The 27,805-nt window shown below is 43.7% G+C and overlaps 1 protein-coding gene across 2 annotated transcripts in view; it reads right to left on the bottom strand.

The window, feature by feature from the left end:
• The window catches only part of LOC115469959 (leucine-rich repeat protein SHOC-2), a 176,597-nt gene that overhangs the window by 16,871 nt on the left and 131,921 nt on the right, over window positions 1-27,805 (bottom strand). For both annotated transcript variants that reach the window (XM_030202759.1, XM_030202760.1), the window contains exons 2-4: window positions 19,486-19,623; window positions 7,850-7,980; window positions 6,713-6,901 (exon numbers count right to left, since the gene is read on the bottom strand). In XM_030202759.1, coding sequence (XP_030058619.1) covers window positions 6,713-6,901; window positions 7,850-7,980; window positions 19,486-19,623 — 458 coding nt within the window. The remainder of the gene's footprint in view (window positions 1-6,712; window positions 6,902-7,849; window positions 7,981-19,485; window positions 19,624-27,805) is intronic.

Below are 27,805 nucleotides of genomic sequence, written 5' to 3'. Positions count from 1 at the left end.
TGGGAGACCTGTGAGAAGCAAGTTGCAATAGTCTAAGCGAGATGTGATAAGAATGTGGATGAGGGTTCTGGTAGTGTGCTCAGAAAGGAAAGGGCGAATTTTGCTGATATTATAGAGAAAGAAACGACAGGTTTTAGCAGACTGCTGAATATGTGCAGAGAAGGAGAGGGAGGAGTCGAAGATGACCCCAAGCTTACGAGCTGATGAGACAGGAAGGATGAGAGTGTTATCCACAGAAATAGAGAATGGGGGAAGAGGAGAGGTTAGTATAGGGGGAAAGATAAGAAGCTCAGTCTTGGCCATGTTTAGTTTCAGATGGTGCTGAGACATTCAGGCAGAAATGTCAGACAGGCAGGCTGATACTTTGGCTGAGATTTCTGGTGTGGAGAGGTAGATCTGGGAGTCATCAGCGTAAAGATGATACTGAAAACCATGGGATGAGATCAGAGTACCAAGGGAAGAAGTATAGATGGAGAAAAGAAGAGGTCCCAGGACAGATCCCTGAGGTACACCAACTGATAGTGGGATAGAAGTAGAAGAGGATCCACTAGAGTATATTTTATTTTTGTTACATTTGTACCCCGCGCTTTCCCACTCATGACAGGCTCAATGCGGCTTACATGGGGCAATGGAGGGTTAAGTGACTTGCCCAGAGTCACAAGGAGCTGCCTGTGCCTGAAGTGGGAATCGGACTCAGTTCCTCAGTTCCCCAGAACCAAAGTCCACCACCCTATCCACTAGGCCACTCCTCCACTGTTGCTACTATTTGAGATTCTACATGGAACATTCCATGTAGAAGTCGGCCCTTGAAGATCACCAATGTGGCCGCGCAGGCTTCTGCTTCTGTGAGTCTGACGTCCTACACGTACGTGCAGGACGTCAGACTCACAGAAACAGAAGCCTGCGCAGCCTTCTACATGGAATGTTGCTAGTGGAATAGCAACATTCCATGTAGAATCTCCAATAGTAGCAACATTCCACGTAGAATCTCCAATAGTAGCAACATTCCATGTAGAATCTCCAATAGTATCTATTTATTTTTGTTACATTTGTACCCTGCGCTTTCCCACTCATGGCAGGCTCAATGCGGCTTACATGGGGCAATGGAGGGTTAAGTGACTTGCCCAGAGTCACAAGGAGCTGCCTGTGCCTGAAGTGGGAATCAAACTCAGTTCCTCAGGACCAAAGTCCACCACCCTAACCGCTAGGCCACTCCTCCACTCCTAAGCAAAATGCTGAAAAGTGAAAGCCTCAAACATGAAATATTCAAATTTAGCACCAAAACTTTACCTAGATGGGTGAATTTCAAGCTGCCAAAGGATGTTGCTTCAAGAAAATGAGACTGCAAACTTTGAGGCCCTTTTACTAAGTAGCGGTTAAAAGTGGCCTGCGGTAGTGTGGGCACATGTTTTTGGCGTGTGCTGGGCCATTTTTTTTACTGCGGCTGGAAAAAAGGGCTTTTTAAAAAAAAATGGGGCAGTAAATGGCCATGTGCTAAAATTAAAAGTAGCACGTGGCTATTTACCGCCATTGACCTATTGGCTATTGACCTAACAGTAAGAGCTCGTGCGCTACTTGCGCAGTAATCATGCAACACGCGCCAATGTGGCCACAATGCCAATTACCGCTGGGGAAGCCCCTCATGATAGAAAATTATTTGCTACCACGGGAACTAGCGTGTGCCAACGTTGGAATTACCACCGAGTTCCTGCACTACCCCGGCAGTAGTGCTGATTTGGCATGAGCTACCTATGCGTTAGCCCTGTCGCAGCTTAGTAAAAAGCAGAGGCGTAGCTACGTGGGGCCACGGGGGCCTGGGCCCCCATAGATTTGGCCCTGGACCCCCTGCCGATGACCCTCTCAACCCCCTCCCGCTGCCACCTGCCGTCACCGTCTCCTACCTTTGCTGGCGGGGGACCCCAACCCCCGCCAGCCGAGGTCTTCTTCTTCCTTCGTTCTGTTTCTGAGTCTGACGTCACGTCAGACTCAGAAACAGAACGAAGGAAGAAGAGGACCTCAGCTGGCGAGGGTTGGGGTCCCCGCCAGCAAAGGTAGGCGACGGCGACAGCGGGGGAGGGTTGGCGGAAAGAGGGGAGGTCGAGAGGGTCGTCGGCAGGGGAGGTCAAAGTTGTTGTTGGTGGTGGCGGCGGGAGGGGGGGTCGGCGGCAGCGTGGGAGGGCTAAACTGTGCCCCCTCACCTCGGGCTCTGGACCCCCCTCCAGCTGAAGTCTGGCTACGCCCCTGGTAAAAAGGCCTCTTTGTATTTCTATTGAGCAGCAATGCAAAACTGTGAAAGCTGTTTATATTGTAGAGACCCTAATTCTGCAACTAGGTGGAATCTTGTTCTAAAATGTTGCAGACTTCCAAGAACATATACACAGGCTGGAATCTTACTCATCACATATATCAATGTCTTCCAGCTGATCACACCTCTGCTTATGCAACAGAGCATATGGTTAGCTTTCCCTGCTGCTTTATGACACTAGATAAACTTCAGGTTGCCTGAGGTCTTGCTCCTGTTTAACAACTGTCGTGAAATGCCAATATCCTGATATTCACCTATTCAGACAGAGGGTAACAGCACAACCTGCTCAGAACTTGAGATTCATTATTGCTTTAGCGAAAAGGTGCATTTCATGTAAATGCAATTCCAGAATCTTATAGCTTTTCTTTTTAAAAGGCGGTGGGCTATTTTTCATTTAGCTCAAGCAAGCACAGTGTGGGAGAAACAATTATGCTGAAGAACTGACCGTACTATCATACGGAGAAGCCAGCAAAACAGCATCCCTGGTAAAAGCGGTGGGTGTAAGCACAGAGAAAACCATCAATTAACCATAAAATGTCAAAACTGTTGATTACCGGATACAGCTAGAAACTATGAGGAGGAGGGGATCACTTTGTTTCACTTTAGTGGAGCTGTGTTCTAAACCAGTTTTCTGACCACACAAGAGATAAAATCTGCAACCGTACAAGGAATTAGTACATGGGTAGGCAAAAGTGGGTGCAGAGGCAGAGGACCCTTTAATCTGACCTGCTCATCTTTACTTATTTGACAAAAGTTACCAGTCTGTTGTCCTATAACTACACTAGCCGTTAAGCCCGTTAAAACGGGCGGGATTTGTGTTTTGCAAAATGTAATAATTCTCACCTCCATCCATCCATGTCCAGCAAACCTCCTCTCTCCCCTGCCCTCCCTTCCCCCAATCCATGTCCAGCAGCCCTGGCCTCTCTCCTGCCCTCTCCCCCATGTCCAGCAGCCCTCCTGTATCCCCTAGCCTCCCCCTGTCCACCAACCATCCTCTCTCCCCTGCCCTCCCCCCATATCCAGCAACCCTCCTCTTTCCCTTGGCCTCCCCCCCCCCCCCGTCCACCAACCCTGCTCTCTCCCCTGCCCTCCCCCCCATGACCAGCAGCCCTCCTATATCCCCTGGCTTTCCCCCATGTCCAGCAACCCTCCTCTCTCCCCCCCCTGCTCTCCCCCCATGTCCAGCCACCCTCCTCGCCGCCACTCCCTCCCCCCTCCATGCCGGGCCCCCTGCACTGACATGAGAGCGCCTCTCACCTCCGTGTGAAAGTGCTGCAGGGAGCAGCAGATTGCTCTGCTGCTGCCTGCAGCGCTTCCACACGGAGGCGAGAGGCGCTGTCATGTCAGTGCAGGGGGCCCGATGCGGAGGGGGGCGGAAGCGGCAGTGGCGATGACATCGGGGATGGGGGGTGGAGGTTGGTGCACCGGCGATGTTCCTTCATCTCCAAGCGGCAGCATCAGCGTCCGTTTCCCTCTCTGTTCTGCCCTCTGACGTCATCACGTCTTGACGCGAGGGCGGGACAGAGAGGGAAGTCTCTACTGCGCATTTGCGGGTGAGTCGGTCACTTGTCATTTATATGTTTGATGGCTGTCCCTGTTAATGTAAAAGGCCTGACCCTGCTGAACCAAATTCTCATCTGATATTGTACTAGTGTCTCGTTTAAATCACAGTAACGCAAAGTAACAGTAAATGACAGCAGATAAAGACCCGCACGGTCCATCCTGTCTACCCAACAAGGTGGCCAGAGCTGACATTGGTTGTCAAGTCTCTACCATGCCAACCACATAGGCAGCCAATCACGATGGGAGTCTTGTTTATAACCATATATCATTCCCAAGTATTGCTGGCAGTATTCAAGATGTCTTCCCCTCCTGAGGAACATTCTGGAGTCTCTGCTCTTAAGTCTCTCCTCATTGCAAACCGTACGAGGAGAGACTTGCTGACCTGAACATGTATACCTTGGAGGAAAGGAGCAACAGGGGTGACATGATACAGACGTTCAAATATTTGAAAGGTATTAATCCGCAAACAAACCTTTTCCGGAGACGGGAAGGCGGTAGAACTAGAGGACATGAATTGAGATTGAAGGGGGCAGACTCAGGAGTAATGTCAGGAAGTATTTTTTCCACGGAGAGGGTAGTGGATATGTGGAATGCCCTCCCGCGGGAGGTGGTGGAGATGAAAATGGTAACGGAATTCAAACATGCATGGGTTAAACACAAAGGAATCCTGTTTAGAAGGAATGGATCTATGGAATCTTAGCAGAGATTGGGTTGCGACACCAGTATTTGGAGAATAAAACCGGTTCAGGGCGGACTTCTATGGTCTGTGCCCTGATCGTGACTGAATAGATATGAAAGGGCTGGAGTGTAAATTTTAAGGGGCTTCGACGTTAGCTTCAGAACTTAGTACAAGAACAGTGCTGGGCAGACTTCTACTGTCTGTGCCCTGAGAAAGACTGGGACAAATCAAACTCGGGTATACATATAAAGTATCACATACCATGTAAAATGAGTTTATCTTGTTGGGCAGACTGGATGGACCGTTCAAGTCTTTATCTGTCGTCATTTACTATGTTACTATGTCAGCACCTGTATAGGTGATGTATCCCTTTTCGACAGGGGACAGGAGGAGCCACCTTCACATTTCTGGAGCCATTGCCAAGCATCCAACAATTGGGACTCAGCACAGATGACCCTTCAGATATGTCACTGATGTTCATATCAAGTCCTCAACTTCTGTTTCTGCTTTGGACTTTAAAAATATATAATAAATATAAACTGCTTTGATTGTACCAGAGAAAGGCAATATATCAAATACCATTACCTTTTACTCGTTACTACAATCTCCTTTTAGGGACACACTTGCTCTCCTCCACATGAGTGTAAGTGACACTGACTTGGGAGGTCTCTCTCCACATACACAGTACTTGAGCCCTCAGGGTTAGATCAGGGATGTACCCCAGTGTCCAGTCCCTCCTACTGCCTTGAGCCAAGTCTGCTTTCTTTCCTCACATCTAATAGAGGTTTGCCTCTCTCCTGGTACACAGGCTTCCCATCTTCTGGACTTTCCTCCTGCTCTCTACAGGCCATCTTAGTCTGTGTAGCCAGCTGCACACTTTGCATGGCAAATATGTAAGACAGAGACAGAGAGAGAGAGAGAGAGAAAGAAAGAAGACACCCCAGTGAGAACCAGCAGAAGATGTAAAGGACTCGGGGGCCCTGTCTTCTAAGCCTCGTTATAGGCGCGTTAACGTTCTTAACGTGCGTTAACCATGTACACACGTTAACCGTGTAGGCACCTACACTATCCCTATAGGCGCCTACAAGGTTAGCTGCGTGCTAATTGTAGACGCGTTAAACACGCCTTAGTAAACAGGGCCCTCGGAGTCCAAGAACTCTGAACAACCACCAGTATTTTACTCAGTACCGTATTTTTCGGACTATAAGACGCACTTTTTTCCCCCCAAATTTGGGAGGAAAAAGGGGGGTGAGTCTTATAGTCTGAAGGTAGCGATTTCCCTCCCTCCCGCCCTCCCCCCGAGTGCGGGATCGCCCTCCCTCCCCCCGAGTTGGGGATCGCCCTCCCCCCGGCCCTGTCACCACTTCTCCCTACTCACGTCACGCGATCTTCCCTGGTGGTCTAGTGACGTCGGGGCAGGAAAGAGCCCCCTCTTTCCTGCCCCGCGCTGCTCTCCGTCCTCCTGTATGCAGCCTGACGGTCTCGGCGAGATTCAAAATGGCCGCCGAGACGTCAATTCTCGGCGGCCATTTTGAATCTCGCCGAGACCGTCAGGCAGCATACAGGAGGATGGAGAGCAGCGCGCTGGGCAGGAAAGAGGGGGCTCTTTCCTGCCCCGACGTCACTAGACCACCAGGGAAGATCGCGTGACGTGAGTAGGGAGAAATGGTGACAGGGCCGGGGGGAGGGCAATCCCGAACTCGGACAAGACGCACCGGAGCACCTAGGTTTTAGAGGAGGGAAAAAGGAAATTTTTTTTTTCCTATTTCCCTCCTCTAAAACCTAGGTGCGTCTTATGGTCCGGTGCGTCTTATAGTCCGAAAAATACGGTATATTGTTTTGCCTGAAAGAAAGACTGTTCCTTTTATTGTTGGATCTGATAGTGTTTTTACTTACAAAAAACTACTTTTGTCATTTTATACTTTTTAACTTTGTCTTATTTAATTCCAATTTAGGCTCTGAAATCAGTCTCCCACAATCATCTAGGGGTCCTTTCACTAAGCCGCGTACGCGCTTGTGTTTGCCCAACAAGTGCCAATTCTGAGTTACCGCCCGGCTACTGCATGGCCTGGATGCTAATTTCATTTTGGACGTACGTAGAAAGAATAACTCAGAACGATTTTTAAAGCTAACAAAACAAAAAACCCGGTGCAGCTCTCCCTTACCTTCATATTCAGCTTACTTATTGCTTTGGCTCTGGAGAAAATGCCGAAAGGGATTTTATTGATCCGGTTGTGTTCCATGTTGAGAGAGTAGATGGTGGAGAACTGTGATGGCCCGCCCACAGGATAGGACAGGAAGCAGTTCCTTGCCAGTGTTAAGCTGGTCAGGTTCATAAGGCTGGACAATAATCCCTGCAGAAATAAAAAGTGTTTTAGGGGAAGAAGAAACCTAAGCATGGCCCATATCAACACTCTCAGTTTGATCCAATTATGACTCATTTTCTTCCACATCACTTACCTCTATGCACTACATGCCACATGGTACAGATCAGTGGATACAAACTAAGACACACGGTTCTTATTCAAGACTAAACTTCAAGAAAATGACCGATACAATTCCTAGCTCCCTCTTCTTTCCATCCTGCCTAAACCAGTTTAAAAGCACTTGATGGACAAGGCAATGGCAGAGGAAAAGGAAGAAGGGAAACCTAATGACAAAAGCCCATTTAAAAAAAGGAAGGATTGTCTTTTCTTGCTTCTAAAATAGAAAACAAGGGCTGTCCTTAGTCACCACAAATCTGAGTTTTGCTTGAAGCAGAAGAGAATACTGTCGCTTTACAATATACAAGAGAAGTTATGGTGAATGACCGGGAGTGAAATGGATCAATGAACAGTTCTAAAAATGGACAGATGGACTGTACCAACAAGTCTGTACTTTTCAGATGCCTTAAGAAATACTAAAAGAGAACTAAAAACGTACACATGGTTGCCAGGCCGGTGCTCTAACACTGTACGCGTGGTAAGCATGGCAGGAGTATAGAATCTGGTGATAAAGCGTATGAAAATTTTATTTTTAACTTTTTTTAAATTTTATTTTCAATATGGTGACCCGTTCTCCAGACTGCTAGGGTTACAGTTATGGAAAAACTATCCCTCAATGAACAAATATTCAGAAAGTGACTACAAGAAGTTCACAGTTGCAATGGTGTCAGCTGCAGACACAGTAACAGAAATAATCTTTGGCGTGTGGGTCTTTCTGGCCACAGAAGGTGCTGCCAACCCGAAGACTTGAAAGGCCAAAGGAGCCTACAAAAGTCTAGGAGTGACCATCAGTACTGTCTGGCCTCTTTAATCTCTCACCTCTGGTAACGTGGAAATGTTGTTGTTCTCCAGATTCAGCTCATCCAGCTCAGTGCATTTGGATAAGGATTTGGGTATCGCTGAGAGTCTGTTGTACCTCAGACCAAGACGACTCAGACTAGACAGGCTTCCTGCAAGGGATATAAGCATGGCTCATAAGGATTGCAAGGATAAATTATATCGACAGAGACACGTAAGAAGTCTTTGACCCTAGCTGGGCCTTTTGATTGGAACAAATTGCCGGATGAGACTATTGTTTAGCCAGACATTTGACGATTGAGAACTGTACCCTGGTGAAAAATTTGAAACTGAACTGCTACAATTATATGCTTTATGTTATGTAATGCTTTAACTATCTTGTGTTTATTTTATGTATGGTTTCATTGCACAATGCCTAGACCTCTGGATAGTTGGTCTATAAATATTTTATATACATTTCATAAGCTAGCTGCATTAGAAGTTCCTTTAACTAGGGATGAGGGAGGGGTTTTCGAGATTTTATATATACAGTGCAATCCGCTTAAGTGCAAGGGTCTGGGACCAAAGAAATGCATGCAGTTAACCACAGCGTGCACTTAACAGTTGTGACCCAAAGAAGCTTGACATCTGATAAACATATGTACAGTACTGACATTAGGCTTACTTGAAGTAATCAGTTATAGTCCTCTGTACACTCTTGGGTCGGTGAGTTCCATAGACTACGTCTGCCAGACAGTAAAAACTGTCATAGCACTGACATCCAGTGGCTTCCAGATAGGCCCACACGGTGTTGAGACTCTCCAGCGCTCTTGCAAAAGTGACAGGAGGAGGTTGTTGAATTTCGTCAGCATGTGCCTCGCTGCTCATTTCTTCATCTGTTCCATCATCAGCCATTGTTGCCTGCGTGTAGGCGCATATCTCGACATCAGTGCTGTCTTCAGCTGTTTGTAGATCGTAATCAACAGCTACATAGCGATGGAACTCCTCTTCAGTAACACCAGCTTGGATGTCAGTAACCTCTTCATCTGACACATTTGCAACAGCTGCATTCCCCTCCGCATCCTTAACAAAGCTTGCCCGCTTGTAGCAGTTCACAATGGTTGCCAGTGTAACATGATTCCAGGCTTCTTTCTGCATATATAAGGAATCCAACAGTGATAGATTACGAGCCAGTTCAAAAGCACGTTTATCCTTGCCAGTCTGGTCATCCATAACGCTCATCAGACGACGTAACACAAGAGCCCGATAATGTTGTTTGAAATTGGCTATTATGCCCTGATCCATAGGTTGGATCAGAGAGGTAGTGTTTGGTGGCAAGAAGACCACCTTGATGTCAGACAGCCTGACATCATCCCTGTGTGCAGCACAATTATCACAAAGCAGCAAAATCTGACGCTTTTGTGCCCACATTCTAGCGTCTAATTTCTTTAGTCACTGCTTCCAAATTTTCCCAGTCATCCATGAATTTGCGTTAGCCTCATATGACACAGGAAGTCACTTAACTTTCTTAAAGCAATGGGGCTGTTTGCTCTTTCCAATGATGAGGGGTTCCAACTTCTCACTCCCATCCATACTGCAGCAAAGGAGGATTGTCAGTCGGTCCTTCGACGTTTTACCTCCAGTAGTTTCGGCATGTTTGAATGCAAGTGTTCCATCAGGAATCGCTCGCCAGTAGAGACCGTTTTCATCAGCATTGAAAATGTCACAAGGTGCAAACTCGTTCAAGATGGTAGGAAGAACTGAAACAACCCAATTTTCAGCACCAAAGTCATCAGCGTCTTGTTTCTCACCATGCTGTTTCTTGAATTTTATGCTGTTCCTTTCCTTCCATCTTTCCAACCATCCAACAGTGGCTTTGAATTCAGTTAGTCCAAGATTTTCAGCTAGCTGGTTAGCTTTCTCCATAAGCAGTGGACCACTGACAGGAAACTTTCTGCTCCTAACTCAAGAAAACCACCGAAGAAGAGCATCTTCTACCTCCTCAGCTTTTCCCGCCCGTTTTCGTTTCCGTTGTGGATTTGTATTGTTTTGCCAGTCTTCCAGAAGCTGGTCTTTCTGCTTCAAGACACGTGAAATTTGACTGGGATTGACACCATATTCTTTAGCAATAGATGCTTGACTTTGTTTGTTTTCTAATTTTTTACGAACTTCTATTCGTTTAGCCAGTATTAAAGTCTTACAGTTCCGCCACGACGACGACCCCGGTGTATACTCTAACAACATTCTTTTGCTTATTCTGCCTGTGGCAGTTAAAGGGGCAGTAAATTTGAAATCTCATTGGTTGTCACGCGCCAATCGGCTTCCATATTCCATGTGCGCGCTTATGCAGAGTCTTTCCTGCAGAGGAGCGGTCTTGAACCATGCATATAAGCGAATCTTGCACTTATCAGTGGTACACTAAACCGAAGTTTGTCCCCATAGAAATTGATTGTGCCAAAAACGGGACCGAAGTATGGCATGCAGTTAGACAGAGCATGCGCTTATCTGACATGCACTTAAATGGAGTGCACTGTATATATATTTTTTATTTTTGTATTTTTTTTTAAATTTGGACTTGGAGGGTCATAAGAGTCCAGGCCCTCTATTGCCAGATATGGTTGTACTTCTTCAGACTGTGGTGGGGGAAGGAAGGGAGTCACTTAGATAGACTGTTTGAGGGAAGGGAGGGATGGCCTAGTGGTTAGGGTGGTGGACTTTGGTCCTGGGGAACTGAGTTTGATTCCCACCTCAGGCACAGGCAGCTCCTTGTGACTCTGGGCAAGTCACTTAACCCTCCATTGCCCCATGTAAGCCACACTGAGCCTGCCATGAGTGGGAAAGCACAGGGTACAAATGTAACAAAAATCAAATAGATACTATTGGAGATTCTACATGGAATGTTGCTACTATTTGAGATTCTACATAGAATGTTGGTACTATTGGAGATTCTACAATGTTGCTATTCCACTAGCAACATTCCATGTAGAAGGCTGTGCAGGCTTCTGTTTTGGGACGTCAGACTCACAGAAGCAGAAGCCTGCGCGGCCACATTGGTGATCTGCAAGGGCCGACTTCTGCTAGTGGAATAGCAACATTCCATGTAGAATCTCAAATAGTAGCAACAGTGGAGGAGTGGCCTAGTGGTTAGGGTGGTGGACTTTGGTCCTGGGGAACTGAGTTTGATTCCCACCTCAGGCACAGGCAGCTCCTTGTGACTCTGGGCAAGTCACTTAACCCTCCATTGCCCCATGTAAGCCACACTGAGCCTGCCATGAGTGGGAAAGCACAGGGTACAAATGTAACAAAAATCAAATAGATACTATTGGAGATTCTACATGGAATGTTGCTACTATTTGAGATTCTACATAGAATGTTGGTACTATTGGAGATTCTACAATGTTGCTATTCCACTAGCAACATTCCATGTAGAAGGCTGTGCAGGCTTCTGTTTTGGGACGTCAGACTCACAGAAGCAGAAGCCTGCGCGGCCACATTGGTGATCTGCAAGGGCCGACTTCTGCTAGTGGAATAGCAACATTCCATGTAGAATCTCAAATAGTAGCAACAGTGGAGGAGTGGCCTAGTGGTTAGGGTGGTGGACTCTGGTCCTGGGGAACTGAGCTCGATTCCCACCTCAGGCACAGGCAGCTCCTTGTGACTCTGGGCAAGTCACTTAACCCTCCATTGCCCCATGTAAGCAGCATTGAGCCTGCCATGAGTGGGAAAGCGCAGGGTACAAATGTAACAAAAATAAAATTTTGTTTAGGATTTATTATTGTAATGATAAAGATGCTTCCCATGTTGGATTGCTTTCATATGATTTATTTTCAATCAAATCTGCTCAAACATAAATACATACATATTCCAGCACATAAAAGGGAGCTATTTGCAAAACAAATCACCCTGGCTCATGTTTATCCTCAAGATAAAACTGAAGATTAGACTTCTGAAAACAGCCCTATGATTTTCCCCATTTTGAATCTATCCATAAACTCAGTACTGCTTCCCAAAAGATACTGTGCACACTTTCTGTTTTCCTTCCTCAGTTACTGGGCTTTTAAACATCTTTCCTTTAATCAGCATTTTCCAAGTGCAGCACTGAGATGATGTGCTCTTTTAACATCTGAAAGGTTGGCGCAACTCTACTAAAACGACAAGTAGCAACTTTCAGACTCGCCCCCTTTTCCATGAGCCATTTTTTTAATGAAATCAGGGCACAGCCAGAACAAGTGGAGGAGTAGCCTAGTGGTTAGTGCAGTGGACGTTGATCCTGGAGAACTGAGTTCGATTCCCACTACAGTTCCTTGTGACTCCAGGCAAGTCACTTAACCCTCCATTGCTCCTGGTACAAAAATAAGTACCTGAATATATGTAAACCGCTTTGAATGTAGTTGCAAAAACCCCAGAAAGGCGGTATATCAAGTCCCATTTCCCTTTCCCTAGTTGAGATTTGACATGGAATGTTGCTACTATTGGAAATTCTAGATGGAATGTTGCTACTATTGAGATTCTGTTGCTACTGTGTGAGATTCTATATGGAATGTTGCTATTCCACTAGCAGCATTCCATGTAGAAGCCTGCCCTTGCAGATCAGCAACGCGGCCGCGCAGGCTTCTGTTTCTGTGAGTCTGACGTCCTGCACGTACAGAAGCCTGCACGGCAAGGGCAGGCTTCTACATAGAATGTTGCTACTGGAAGGAGTAGCCTAGTGGTTAGTGCAGTGGACTTTGATCGTGGGGAAGTGGGTTCGATTCCCACTGCAGCTCCTTGTCACTCTGGGCCAGTCACTTAACCCTCCATTGCCCCTGGTACAAAATAAGTACCTGAATATATGTAAACCACTTTGAATGTAGTTGCAAAAACCTCAGAAAGGCAGTATATTCAAGTCCCATTTCCCTTACTTTCCCTGATGGTAACTGAATAGATACATTTTATTTTAACTTACTGTTTCAAAGGAAGTCTAGGCTAAAATTTAACCTGTGGATGTTTCAGGAAAGTGGGAATTGGTGGAAGCCAAATGGGCTTGTGGTTTAAGGGGAAACTCAGGAATATTTCAGATGGAGTTTTTGTATTTAGTCCCGAGTACTCCAGGAGGATGAATTACTGAAAGAGATATTCCCATCCCCACCAGTGCTGGCCTTCCGACAGCCACCCAACTTAAAACACAAGCTAATCAGAAGTAAGCTCCCAACACAGACTCAAAAAGAAGAGAATGGCACACATCCTTGCAATATATCCAGCTGCAAGCTATGCCAAAACATTTCACAGGACCCCACAGTCATTCACAAAGGAAAAATATTCAACATAAAGGAATCCTTTACATGCTCATCTTCCAATGTGGTATACATCATTCAGTGTAAAAAATGTAACGAAGGATGCTATATTGGAGAAACAACCCAGATGCTAAAGACAAGTGGAGGAGTGGCCTAGTGGTTAGGGTGGTGGACTTTGGTCCTGGGGAACTGAGTTCGATTCCCACTTCAGGCACAGGCAGCTCCTTGTGACTCTGGGCAAGTCACTTAACCCTCCATTGCCCCATGTAAGCCGCATTTAGCCTGCCATGAGTGGGAAAGCACGGGGTACAAATGTAACAAAAAAAAAATTTACATAGACATCACATGAAAAATGCCAGTGCCAGACAGGATTCCACCCCTGTGGGGCAGCACTTTACGAAACCAGAACACTGTACCAGTGATTTCATAGTAAGAATCCTGAAAGGTAACTTTAAAACAAAAGTTCTAGAGCAGGGGTTGGGCACCCATGGTCCTCGAGGGCCATAACCCAGTTGGATTTTCAGGATTTCCAATGAATAGGCATGAGATCTATTTGCATACAATGGAATCAATTTCAAACATATTCATTGTGGGAATCTTGAAAACCTGACTGGGTTGTGGCCCTCGAAGACCATGGTTGCCCACCCTGTTCTAGGGCCAGTGCTACCGTCAATGGACAGGGTTGGTGCTGGGGGGAGTCCTGGCAGTTACTGCTGTTATGGCACTACAGGTTTGTTATAGGCTCCAAGCAGTGGCATAGGAAGGGGGGGGGGGGGGCGGTGGGGCGGTCTGCCCCGGGTGCACGCCGCTGAGGGGGTGTCGGCTCCGCTGGTTCCCTGCTCCTGTTTACAAAGCTGCTAAGTAATCCAGTCTCAGGAAGGAGATTGTAGGTTAATCTTGGATTTCTGACATTCTCATCCTAGTGCATTACGGGATCTGCTGTACTGATTTCAATGGGGAGTATCATGTCATGCTGCTTTTTGATGAAAACCAGGCGCAGCCGAGTCTCCCTCCTGGTACTGGACAACCTGGCAGCTTTATGTTAATGATGTATGATCTCCCATTATGTATGTTTGCAGGACATGAATAAGAGCCGAGCATATTGAGTTAACAGAAGAACAGATCGCAACATCAAATAAGGTGACAAACAGAATGAGGGAACAGCTCCAACTGAATTCAATATTGTGTTTGAGTTCTACATAAGATCATTAGAAATACAGTGACAACTATATTCGGTGTACATCAAGAAAGAGCTTTATCAGAGGAATGTCACCTACCTAGAGGGGGATAGAGCAAGGCTTGCTTCCTTCCTTCTACAGTCACAAAACAAGCCAATTTAAAAGCCATAAGAGCAAAATAACAAATAGAAATCCTTCTAAGAGCATAAAACTGAAAAATTGTAAAAACAAAAAGAAATTAAAATACAACACCTTAAGAACGAATTGAAATGGAACCGTTACTTACAGCCAGCGCCGAAAATACCAAGCTTAAAGTTAAGCGTGGTTTATAGAATAGTGTTTATGTTGGGGAACCACGATTACATTTAGGCCATTTACACCAAGGGAAACATGATGCAAATGCTTGCGCTTAAATTAGGGAAAGGGAAATGGGACTTGATATACTGCCTTTCTGAGGTTTTTGCAACTACATTTAAAGCGGTTTACATATATTCAGGTGCTTATTTTGTACCAGGGGCAATGGAGGGTTAGGTGACTTGACTAGAGTCACAAGGAGCTGCAGTGGGAATTGAACTCAGTTTCCCAGGATCAAAGTCCACTGCACTAGCCACTAGGCTACTCCTCCACTAGCAACATTCCATGTAGAAGCTTGCCCTTGCAGATCAGCAATGCGGCTGCACAGGCTTCTGTTTCTTTGAGTCTGATGTCCTGCACGTACTGCATTGCTGATCTGCAAGGGCAGGCTTCTACATTACTACTACTACTTATCACTTCTATAGCGCTACAAGGCATACGTAGCGCTGTATACCATACACAAAAAGACAGTCCCTGCTCAAATAGTAGCAACAGCAACATTCCATGTAGAATCTCAACTAGGGAAAGGGAAATGGGACTTGATATACCACCTTTCTGAATTTTTTGCAACTACATTCAAAGCAGTTTACATATATTCAGGTACTTATTTTGTACCAGGGGCAATGGAGGGTTAAGTGACTTGCCCAGAGTCTCAAGCAGCTGCAGTAGGAATTGAACTCAGTTCCCCAGGATCAAAGTCCACTGCACTAACCATTAGGCTACTCTTCCACTCCAGGTGCAGATCACACCTTATTCTATAATTACACATGCAACTGAAAGGAACGCCCCGATTCACCCATCACCCTCATTTCTGTGCCCCCCCCCCCTAAATTTACATGTATACATTTTAATTAATTCTAATTGGTGCCAATAATAACTTTTTGAAAAGCTCATTATTGGAGCTAATTAGCTGGTTATTCAATTAAATTGTACATGCAAATTGGGTGCACGTGCAATTTTTAGCACTTTTTGTAGAATTTGGGGGACAGTCTCTCCAAACAAAGGGGAACTTTTGGCGCGGGTTAAAATTGTAGGTGCGCTAAATGTTAGAGACGCCAATACATTCCAATGGGCGTCTCTAATGTTTAGCGTGCCCACAATTTTAGAGCACGCTAAAAACATGAGTGCGCCTTAGTAAAAAATGCCCTCAGCAACCAAACCTGGTGTGCAAGCAAACATTTATTTGATGCCATAGAGGTCATAGGTAAAAAAAAAATAATTAAAAACCAGATCAGATCACTCTGAAAATCAGCTAAAACACCATTGTAAACCTCAAAAAGCAGAATACTCTTCTCTTTTGATACTTAAAAAAAATTCCAATTTTATTAAAAACGTTACAATTTCAAAATTCTCATAAAAATTGGCAAATGAAGTATCAAACAAAAGATCTCAGTATGTCCACCTGGAATTGCTAAAAAAATACCACTAAAATAGCTTAAAATAATGCTAAAAATGCAAAACATTTCCACGCATTCCAGTGACATTGTGATGACATCACTGGCTGCAAAACACATAGCACTATTAAAGAGAAACAAAAAAACACTGAAAAAGAATAAAATCCAGTAACAATCAATCAATAAAGCCGAGTTTTGGTGGAATGTCGGTGGTGGGAGGCGTGGCTAGTGGTTGGGAGGTGGGGATAGTGCTGGGCAGACTTATACGGTCTGTGCCAGAGCCGGTGGAGGGAGGCAGGGCTGGTTGGGAGGCGGGGATAGTAATGGGCAGACTTATACGGTCTGTGCCAGAGCCGGTGGAGGGAGGCAGGGCTGGTTGGGAGGCGGGGATAGTAATGGGCAGACTTATACGGTCTGTGCCAGAGCTGGTGGTAGGAGGCGGGGCTGGTGGTTGGGAGGCGGGGATAGTGCTGGCCAGACTTATACGGTGTGTGCCCTGAAGAGGACAGGTACAAATAAAAAGTAGCACATATGAATTTATATCTTGTTGGGCAGACTGGATGGACCGTGCAGGTCTTTTTCTGCCGTCATCTACTATGTTACTGACTATGTTACTATGGATTTGAATGACAGTCACACACAAAACCACTGAATGAACATAACACAGAACTCCTAAAAAGGTCAGAGCTTCCAATAAAAACATATATATGAACTCAAAATGCATAAAATCAGTTCACATGAATAAAATATAGATGAATGTTAAATCAATAAATACTGATATAAAAATACATAAATAAACACCTTGGGCATGTCACTTCTTTCAGCATTGTTGGGAAACATACACACTCATATACCAAGGAAGTCACGTTAACTATATGAACACGGTAAACGTGTATGATCCATAGTGAATTTAACAGTCTTGCGCTCCCAAGTGCAAGGAAAAATAATTTATACAAAAACATACCCCTGCATATAAATACATGCGAATAATTGAGAAAAATGAATATTAAATGCACAATAGCCATATTTTCTTAATATTCAAAGAATATCAAATTCATACAGCTGCCAAAAGGCACATATTGAGCTTTTTGACCTTTCTGCATTCACATTAGCCTAATTTTATTTATTTATTTATTTATTGCATTTGTATCCCACATTTTCCCAACTCTTTGCAAGCTCAATGTGGCTTGCAATACATCATGAGTAGTGGAAATACATGAGAGAGTATACATTTAGTGATAACAGAAGGATTTTGGGTAACATGATAATGATAGAACATGATAGTATTTTAACAAACAAACATAATAAGAAATATATAAGAAAGTATACATTTAGTAATAACAAAAGGATCTTGGGTAGCATGATAATGAGAAACATGTTAATATTTTGGCAAGTAGATGTTGTGGAGGCAGTTCTGGATATGTGTACAGGAGTTCATATTTGTTGATCATTGTTGTATGCCTTGTTAAAGAGATGAGTCTTCAATAGAATTCGTAAGTTAGCTAGTTCATAGATCGTTTTCAATAGAAATCAAACAAAATAAAACATGGAAAAGAAAATAAGATGATACCTTTTTTATTGGACATAACTTAAATTCATTTCTTGATTAGCTTTCGAAGGTTGCCCTTCTTCGTCAGATCGGAAATAAGCAAATGTGGTAGCAGATAGTATATATAAGAGAAACATCAAAGCATTACTTTGACAGTCTGACAGAGTGGGAGGGTGGGGGTATGCATGGGGACATCAAAGCATTTCATTGATATTCTAACAGAATGGGTGTTGGTAGGTGAGAGGAGGGTAATAAACAGAGAAATAAACAGAGAAATACAGCTTATGGTTTATAATGGGTTAGAAAACCCAGATCCTTATTGTCCTGTTTGTTGTGTGTCAAAATATTCAATCATTCTTATTTCAAAGGTCTTACGTTCCTGTATTGTTTTAAAATTACCTTTCAGTATTCTTACTGTGAAATCACTGGTGCAGTGTTCTGGTCTTGTGAAGTGTTGGCCCACAGGGGTGGGGGCTTGACTGGCACCGGCTGAAAGGCAATTTTAAAACAATACAGGAACGTAAGACCTTTGAAATAAGAATGATTGAATATTTTGACACCCAACAAACAGGACTTAATAAGGATCTGGGTTTTCTAACCCATTATAAACCATAAAGCTGTATTTCTCTGTTTTTTTTCTCTGTTTATTACCCTCCTCTCACCTACCAACACCCATCCTGTTAGAATATCAATGAAATGCTTTGATGTCCCCATGCATACCCCCACCCTCCCACTCTGTCAGACTGTCAAAGTAATGCTTTGATGTTTCTCTTATATATACTATCTGCTACCACATTTGCTTATTTCCGATCTGACGAAGAAGGGCAACCTTCGAAAGCTAATCAAGAAATGTATTAAGTTATGTCCAATAAAAAAGGTATCATCTTATTTTCTTCTCCATGTTTTATTTTGTTTGATTTCTATTGATAACCTTTAAGAGTGGACTAACAGAGCTACCACACCTCTCTACTTATAGATCGTTTTTAAATTGCGCGGCAGCGCATTCCAGAATTGTGTGCTCAGGTATGAAAAGGTTGACGCATGAGTTAGTTTGTATTTCAGACCTTTACAGTTTGGGAAGTGAAGATTAAGGAATGTGCGGGGATGATTTTTTAGCATTCCTGGGTGGTCCTCTAACAGAGTTTCATACGTTCAAGAGATCACTGTATTTGGCCAGTGAACCTGTTGCATTGACTCCCAAACCTCCCCTAATCTGGAAGCATCTTGGAGCACTGAATGTTGTGTTCATCAGATGTAGTGCAGGCTCTGTGATTTCAAACATTTCTTTTTTTAACACTATCCTGCAGCAGGCATCATAAATCTTAAACCACAATGGCAGTGTTTATTTAAAACAGCATTTTGTTTTAATCTGCCATCTGTTCAATGTGAATTTAATTTACACAGGGAAAAAAATGTTCGGTTTAGCCCTGTATGTTTCTGGAACTACCTAACCCAAAGGACGGAAAGATCTTTGCAGTAGGGAATCGTTCTCTCCTCTCGTCTCTCAAAGTATGTGTTAGTCTATCAAATACGCAAACTGTGCAACTGGAAATGGACTAGATCCATTTCATAGTACTCTCCATCAAAGACAGAGACTGCAGGTGAACTGTGGAAAGTCTCCTTGGATTTAAAGAGACAGACTGTGCATTAGCACCCAGTTAAATTCCTCAGAGTCTATAACACGATAATGGTGGAACATACTGAGCATTCATACCTAGTATAAAATGAAACTGTGAACCCAAGAAAAGCTCGGCATGCAAGTTTCACTGAGAACGCTATTGCAGCTTTCACTTCCAGTGGCAGGCAAAAAAAGACAGTGATATTTTTCTAAGATATCCTTAGTCCCTGTTGAAGATCTCACACCTGCTATAACTGTGGTCTTTTTTACTCAACAGTTAATGGTCTAAATCAGGAGAAAATGGTTCATTACCTATGGTATCTGGGAGGTCCAGAAGCTCATTGTGCTGCAGGTCCAGGTTGGTGATCTGTGTACAATTTCCAATCTCTTTTGGAAGGTGTTCAAGCTGATTGTGAGCCACATCCAACGTTATGAGGTTATACAAGTCACCTGGCAGGGTTATGGAGGTTTACCAAAAACAGAAAATACATAATTAGCAAAAATAAATAAATAAAAATTATATCTATTATACATATATACATACATACAGACTCCCTCTGCAGCCTGCTATCTCGACTTGGCCTGTTCGGCAGCTCTCGTCTCATCCTGCCTCACACAATGAGTCAAAACCTTCTCAAAGTCGGAGTTTGCACAGGTAGCCACAGAGATTCAGCCTACTCCAAGGCTTCAACGAGGAGTGGCCTAGTGGTTAGGGTGGTGGACTTTGGTCCTGGGGAACTGAGGAACTGCGTTTGATTCCCACTTCAGGCACAGGCAGCTCCTTGTGACTCTGGGCAAGTCACTTAACCCTCCATTGCCCTATGTAAGCTGCATTGAGCCTGCCATGAGTGGGAAAGCGCGGGGTACAAATGTAACAAAAATAAAATAGATACTATTGGAGATTCTACATGGAATGTTGCTATTCCACTAGCAACATTCCATGTAGAAGGCTGCGCAGGCTTCTGTTTCTGTGAGTCTGACGTCCTGCACGAAGCAGAAGCCTGTGCGGCCACATTGGTGATCTGCAAGGGCTGACTTCTACATGGAAGAATAGCAACATTCCATGTAGAATCTCAAATAGTAGCAACAGTGGAGGAGTGGCCTAGTGGTTAGGGTGGTGGACTTTGGTCCTGAAGAACTGAGTTTGATTCCCACTTCAGGCACAGGCAGCTCCTTGTGACTCTGGGTAAGTCACTTAACCCTCCATTGCCCCATGTAAGCTGCATTGAGCCTGCCATGAGTGGGAAAGCGCGGGGTACAAATGTAACAAAAATAAAATAGATACTATTGGAGATTCTACATGGAATGTTGCTACTATTGTAGATTCTACATGGAATGTTGCTATTCCACTAGCAACATTCCATGTAGAATATCAAATAGTAGCAACAGTGGAGGAGAGGCCTAGTGGTTAGAGTGGTGGACTTTGGTCCTGAAGAACTGAGTTCGATTCCCACTTCAGGCACAGGCAGCTCCTTGTGACTCTGGGTAAGTCACTTAACCCTCCATTGCCCCATGTAAGCCGCATTGAGCCTGCCATGAGTGGGAAAGCGCAGGGTACAAATGTAACAAAAATAAAAAAATGTCACCTGAAGTCAAAATATTTGCGGACCATCTTTAAATTCTTTTCACCTTTCATCTTATTATCTATTTTCTCTGTTTCTTTGATTCTATCTATTTGATTCTAATTTAATTGTAACCGTATCACCTCTGATCTTGCATTGTAAGCCACTTTGAGTCTGCAAAACTGTGGGGAAAACGTGGGGTATAAATGTACAAATAAATAAATATAGGACCAAATTCTAAAAATAGTGCTGAAAACATGGTAAACGCTATTCTAGAAACAATGCTGAAAATTAGGCGTCATTTATAGAATACGATGATTATCCCACAATTCTATATATCGCATTGAGATTTCCACGTGGAAATCAAAGCGTATTCCATAACAATGTGCATAACTTAGTTAACAAGTTAATCAGCGCTGATAATTGGATGCTAACAAGCAATTATCAGCCCCAATTGGCATTAATTAGAATTTACGCGCACTACTGTCTTGAGTGTATCCTGTAACGTGGTGCGTGTAAATTCTAAGTCGCATAGCTGAAAAGTGGGCAAGGTTGTGGGAGTGGAATGGGTGGGTCATGAGCATTTCTAAAATCTATACGTTGTCATAGAACGCACCCACTCTGCGTCTAATTTAGGCATTGGGATTTACACCAGGTTGTAGTTGGTGTAATCGACCATAACTAAATTTAGTTATGTGGACTTGTGCTCAGCGTATTCTATATACAGTGTGGAAATTTAAGCCTATTCTATAAAATTTAGGCAAACTTTAGCGAATAAGCCTAGGCGTGTTTTTTTTCTGCGCAGAATTTTCAGGTGCCATATATAGAATCTAGCCCTTAGCGCCTAACTTTAGATGTGAGGATTTACACCAAATAAACCCTGCTGTAAATCCTCACATTTAATTTTGGCATGGATCCCCCTTATTCTATAACAATGCGCATAAATTCTAGGAGTGCCCTGATGCGCCCATGAACATCCCCTTTTCAGAGCCGTGCAGCTAAAAATGTAAGCGTAAATGTAAATTAAGGCCAATTAGTGCCGAATCAGGGGCGTAGCCAGACTTCGGCGGGAGGGGGGTCCAGAGCCCCAGGTGAGGGGGCACATTTTAGCTCCCCCCCCCCCGGCGCCGCCAACCCCCGCCTGCCCGCCATTGCTGACACCCCCGCCACCGCCAGCACCACCACCAACAACTTTGACCCCCCCGCCAACGACCCTTTCGACCACTGCCCGCCCGCCCGCCGTCGCCTACCTTTGCTGGTGGAGGACCCCAACCCCCGCCAGCCGAAGTCTTCTTCCTTCGTTTTGTTTCTGAGTCTGACGTCCTGCACGACGTACTGCACATACAACGTGCAGGACGTCAGACTCAGAAACAAAACGAAGGAAGAAGACTTCGGCTGGTGGGGGTTGGGGTCCCCCGCCAGCAAAGGTAGCAGACGGAGACGGCGGGTTGGCGGCGGGAGGGGGGGTTGAGAGGGTTGTCGGCAGGGGTGGTCCAGGGCCAAATCTACGGGGGCTCAGGACCCCGTGGCCCCATAGTAGCTACGCAACTGGTGCCGATAATTATTAGCACCCAATTATCTGTGCTAATTGGCTCGCTATTCAACTGCATGCCCAAATTTGCACATGCAATTTTCAGTGGCATTTATAGAATTTCAGAGATATAGTGTTCACCTGTGATACAACTGAAATGCACACAGATTCAGGTTACAGCTACCAAACGATACACAGCTGTGAAATACTTTAGCTGACCGTGCCATGTATCGAACAAATTAATGTTAATGTTACATTCCCCTCGACACCTTAAAGTAGGTTTGGAGTGGATTACAATTCAAAATATAACCAGTCTACTAAACTGGGAGCGGAGAATTCTAAAATAAAACAAGTTAAAAATAAAATAGCAGACAAAGCATTAATATCTAACTGGACAGCACATATTTTCTAAATAGGTTTTTAAAGACTTTAAAAAAAAGCTAAATAACCTGATTGAGATTTCACCAAAGTGGGTAAAAAAAATTCCAAATTTGAGAAGCCTGGTATGAGAATAAAGCCGGAAAAAAAAATTCTTTGAATGTAAGCCTCTATATGAAGGAACAGATAGATTTAATGTATTACGACAGTCATATTTAGAGGTCAGTGCATTAATCACTTGAGTACATATAACACGGAGCCACTCCCTTCAGAATCTTATATACAAAACAAAGCTTAAAAAAGGACCCTGGCTTCTACTGGCAACCAATGAAGTTTTTCATAACATGAAGGTAATCAGTAGAAATAAAACAAAATAAAACATGGAAAAGAAAATAAGATGATACCTTTTTTATTGGACATAACTTAATACATTTCTTGATTAGCTTTTGAAGGTTGCCCTTCTTCATCAGATTGGAAATAAGCAAATGTTGGTAGATGACAGTGTATATAAGTGAAACGTCAAAGCATTTCAGTGACGTGTCTAACAGGATGGGGGTGGATAGGTGAGAGACAGGAAGAGGGACCCTCCTGTCTCCATGCATATCTCCAGGTGTGGTAGTGACATGTCCGACATACAAAGGAAGCAGCTCCAGTTACTGCAGAACACTGGAGTCCAGTTGGTGGAGGGCAGGAAGGCTTCTGACCACATTACTCCAGTTCTCTATAAATTGTACTGGCTGCCAGTTGAGGAAGGATCAGTATAAAATCTTAAATTGTAGTCTTTAGATATTTTTTAAAATCAGGCCAGTCCTTGAAGAAAACATCTAGAGAAGTACTCTATGGATCTCTGTCCACTGCTCCTCGTCATCTTCTGCAAGTCACTTACCCTCCACTGTCTCTGGTACAAAGTCCTAGATACTACTACTTAACATTTCTAGAGCGCTACTAGGGTTACGCAGCGCTGTACAGTTTAACAAAGAAGGACAGCCCCTGCTCGAAGGAGCTTACAATCTAACGGACGAAATGTCAAGTTGGTGTAGTCTAGATTTCTGAGTATAGGTGTGGTGGTTAGGTGCCGAAGGCGACATTGAAGAGGTGGGCTTTGAGCAGTGATTTGAAGATGGGCAGGGAGGGGGCTTGGCATATGGGCTCAGGGAGTTTGTTCCACGCTTGAGGTGAGGCGAGGCAGAAAGGGTGGAGCCTGGAGTTGGCAGTGGTGGAGAAGGGTACTGAAAGGAGGGATTTGTCTAGAGAGCGGAGGTTACGGGTAGGAACGTAAGGGGAGATGAGGGTAGAGAGGTAAGGAGGGGCTGCAGATCGAGTGCATTTGTAGGTTAGTAGGAGAAGCTTGAACTGTATGCGGTACCTGATCGGAAGCCAGTGAAGTGACTTGAGGAGAGGGGTGATATGAAGTAATCCATCTGGGAACAGGGGACTACCTAACGTATCTAGATGTAATTTGCTTTGAGCTACTGAAAAAGGGATGAGCTAAAATCCAAAATTATCTGATTTGCTGTCTCAGCATGAAGTGCATCTGGGTGACTCCAACACAGTAATGAAGTTGGTGTGTTCACAGAAGGTTCCTTTTTTTTTTTTGCTTTACTCCAAAATTGTGAAACATTATCCCATCAAAGGTACACCTTGGAATCCAGAAGTTAAAGCCTAGCTCTTCACCCAAAGTTTTGGCTGTCAAGGAAAATTAGAATCTCAATAGCTGAACTTATCTGGGTGGTTTGTGGGCGAAGTGTGAAACTCTGATATAATGAGACATAAGGATGATGGAGGTGCTTGGGAGGAGAGTGATGGGTCTGTAATTTATGCTGATGATCTGTGCGACTATGAGCAAACAATAAAATGCAAATAAAAACAAAATATAACAGGGAATCACAAACTTGTCTTGGTGGCCCCCAATGCCAATCAGGATGTTCTCCACGATTATGCATGAAATAATATTTGATACGAACTGTTGATGACATGAAACCTACATTGGCTGGTTGGGAGACAGGAGTCTCAATGCAAGGTTCAGAATCAAGACCCAGAATATCACATTTATCTTGTGCATTTTCATTGTGGTTATGCTGAAAAACAAACTGGTTGAAAGTGTCCCAAGGATTGCATGGAGAACTATAGTAAAGACTTTCAGTCCTATCTAATCTGTCCAGCCTGCATTCCACATATCCCATACTCTGGTTTAATCATTTAATATTTCTTGCCTACCAATCTTAAAATTCTCACTGGCATTGCCACTCCTATGCAATTAAAACAAAACCATGACTAACGCGAAGACATTAACATAAATAATATGAATCTATTACTCACAGATTTCCAGCAATTATTCAAAGTATTGAGCAAACTCATGTCTGAACAACTTCCTTAAAAAGGAAAACATTCACTCGTGTTCTGAATGTTCATCAAATCCTTCTTAAGCCTAAGCTCAACAGACAAAGAATTCCACTGTTGTGTACCGACAATTCAGCAAGATTTGCTTCAGGTCCAAAAACTCTCCTAGCACAATTTAATGAGGATACTTCAGGAGGCCTTTTGTGCTCAGAGGCAAAGATCAAGAGGGTGTATATGCATCAAGTGGAAAAGCCATGGGTAATGACTTCACCACATTTAGAAACTTAAAAGACGGGGACTAACAGCCTGACCTTAGCTTATGTCATTATTAGCAGTCAATGCGACTGCATCATTGCTGGTGAAATATGCTCTTTAAGTTGCACACCTGTTGGCAAATCAGGCTGCAGCTTTGTATAAATTGAAGTGCTTTGATAAAAGCAACAGGAAGCCCAATTAATAAGGTTTTATAATGTCTGGAATGCCCGCCTTCCTAGTGGAAATGGTAGACCAGTGATAGAATCCATAAACGCAGGGGATAAACACAGAGGATCCCTATCTAACAAGAGGAATCACAGCAAATAAAAATGGCACAGAAGGGTGTAACCTACATGGAGAGGCAGGTACAATCCTTTGCAAAAGGCTTAGAGGAGGTAACCTGCAGGTTCTGCAGAGGGTAGGTACGACTCAAGCCACCTTGCTGGGCAGAGTAGATGGATGGACCATCCTGCTGTCTGTTACCACGTTACAATAATCAACCTGGGAAACTACCAGTTGTAATACTGACTAAACATTGTCCACAGGGAGATAGCTTTTAAAAAAAAAATTTGCTTCACCATCTGTCTATGCAGTTTAAAAGATCAACTGTGAATCTGTTGCCTTTCGTTTTGTTTTGCTTTTACCTGTATTTAATTTTAAACGTGCACACCACATAGCAGTATATCAAACGAAAACAAAAATGCAGCAAATAAAGTAAGAGTTGCAGTATTCCAGACAATTTAGGAATAATACAAAAACCAGGGTGTTCAGATTTTCAGAAGAAAAGAGTGGCTTAATTGAATATACCTGTCTAAGGAAAAGTAGGATGATTTCAAAACTCCTTTGATGTGATTCAAACTTGCGTTCCAAAATCATCATACTTTGTAAGCCGCACTGAACCTACTCTATGTAATTATGCCATCTCGTTGATACACTGTTCCCAAACCTGTATTACCTCCGTGATACGTTGTACCACACTTTGTAAGCCGCACTGAACCTGCTATCGAGCGGGAAAGAGCGGGGTATAAATGCCACAAATAAAATAAAATAAATAAATAAAATAAATAAATAGTGTGTAAATAGTGACCTAAATGACAAATTAGAATCGTAAGATTGTTCACCGAGATAGAGGTTGATATGAATAAAATTATGGAACACGTAGACAAACATGGTTTAAAGGGACAGAGTCAGCATGGATTCAGCCAAGGGAAGTTTTCCTTGCCAATTTGCTTCATTTCTTTGAAGGTGTGAATAAACATGTAGATAAAGGTGAGCCTTTATAAGTACATAAGTAATGCCACACTGGGAAAAGACCAAGGGTCCATCGAGCCCAGCATCCTGTCCACGACAGCGGCCAATCCAGGCCAAGGGCACCTGGCAAGCTTCCCAAACGTACAAACATTCTATACAATCAAGCCATTGTGACATCACTAATGAGGTTGGCTCTTATTGGTGGAATGAGCCACTATGACATCACAATAGGTTAAATCACTGCTCTATGTAATAAAAGTGAGCCAAGTAGAGGACATAAGTAATGCCACACTGGGGAAAGACCAAGGGTCCATCGAGCCCAGCATCCTGTCCACGACAGCAGCCAATCCAGGCCAAGGGCACCTGGCAAGCTTCCCAAACGTACAAACATTCTATACATGTTATTCCTGGAATTGTGGATTTTTCCCAAGTCCATTTAGTAGTGGTTTATGGACTTGTCCGTTAGGAAACCGTCTAACCCCTTTTTAAACTCTGCAAAGTGTATCTATAATTTTCAGAACGCTTGTTCCTCATGAGAGACTCCTGAAAAAAATTTAACAGAGTTATGGGATAGGAGGCAATGTTCTATTGTGGATTAGGAATTAGTTATTGGACAGAAAACAGAAGGTAGGGTTAAAAGGCCATCTTTCTCAATGGAGGAGGGTGAATAGTGGAGTGCCGCTGGGATCTGTACTGGGACTGGTGCTGTTTACCATATTTATAAATGATCTGTAATTGGAACAACAACTGACATGATTACATGTGGACTGAAAAAAATGTCGGAAGACCTTAGGAAATTGGAAGACTGAGCATCCAAATGGCAGATGAAATTTAATGTGGACAAATGCAAAGTGATGCACTTTGGGGAGAATAATCTGGACTCATGCTACCTGATGCTAGGGTCCACCTTGGGGGTCAAAACCCGGTGTTGTTGTAGAAATCTTCTGCCTAGTGTGTGATGGAGATGTATCAAATAAAATGTGAACTATGAACTAGAGAACAACATAGGGACAAAGTTTGTCCCCATCTGTACAAACCTCACTTATGATTTTATGTTTAAATATTTTTATTAATGGAACAATATTCTGTATAATTGTTATTATTGTTTTCTATTTGTGATTTATAAACAATGAGCAAATGAAATATCCTCCCCCTACCCCCGCCACCCTTTACCCTTCCAACTCCAACAATATCTGACTTCTACTACCCCAAGAAGCCCTAATTCATCCTGTTAAAATGCCAAGGGAGACAAAATATAACCTGCTCAGTATGTCCCAGTGGTGGAGAAATATGCCTTATGAAGCACTGTTATTAT

The sequence above is a fragment of the Microcaecilia unicolor genome, chromosome 5, assembly GCF_901765095.1.
Source record: "Microcaecilia unicolor chromosome 5, aMicUni1.1, whole genome shotgun sequence".
NCBI classification, from domain to species: domain Eukaryota; kingdom Metazoa; phylum Chordata; class Amphibia; order Gymnophiona; family Siphonopidae; genus Microcaecilia; species Microcaecilia unicolor.
The sequence above is the reverse complement of the archived record's forward strand: the minus strand, read 5'-3'. Positions and strand labels throughout refer to the sequence as shown.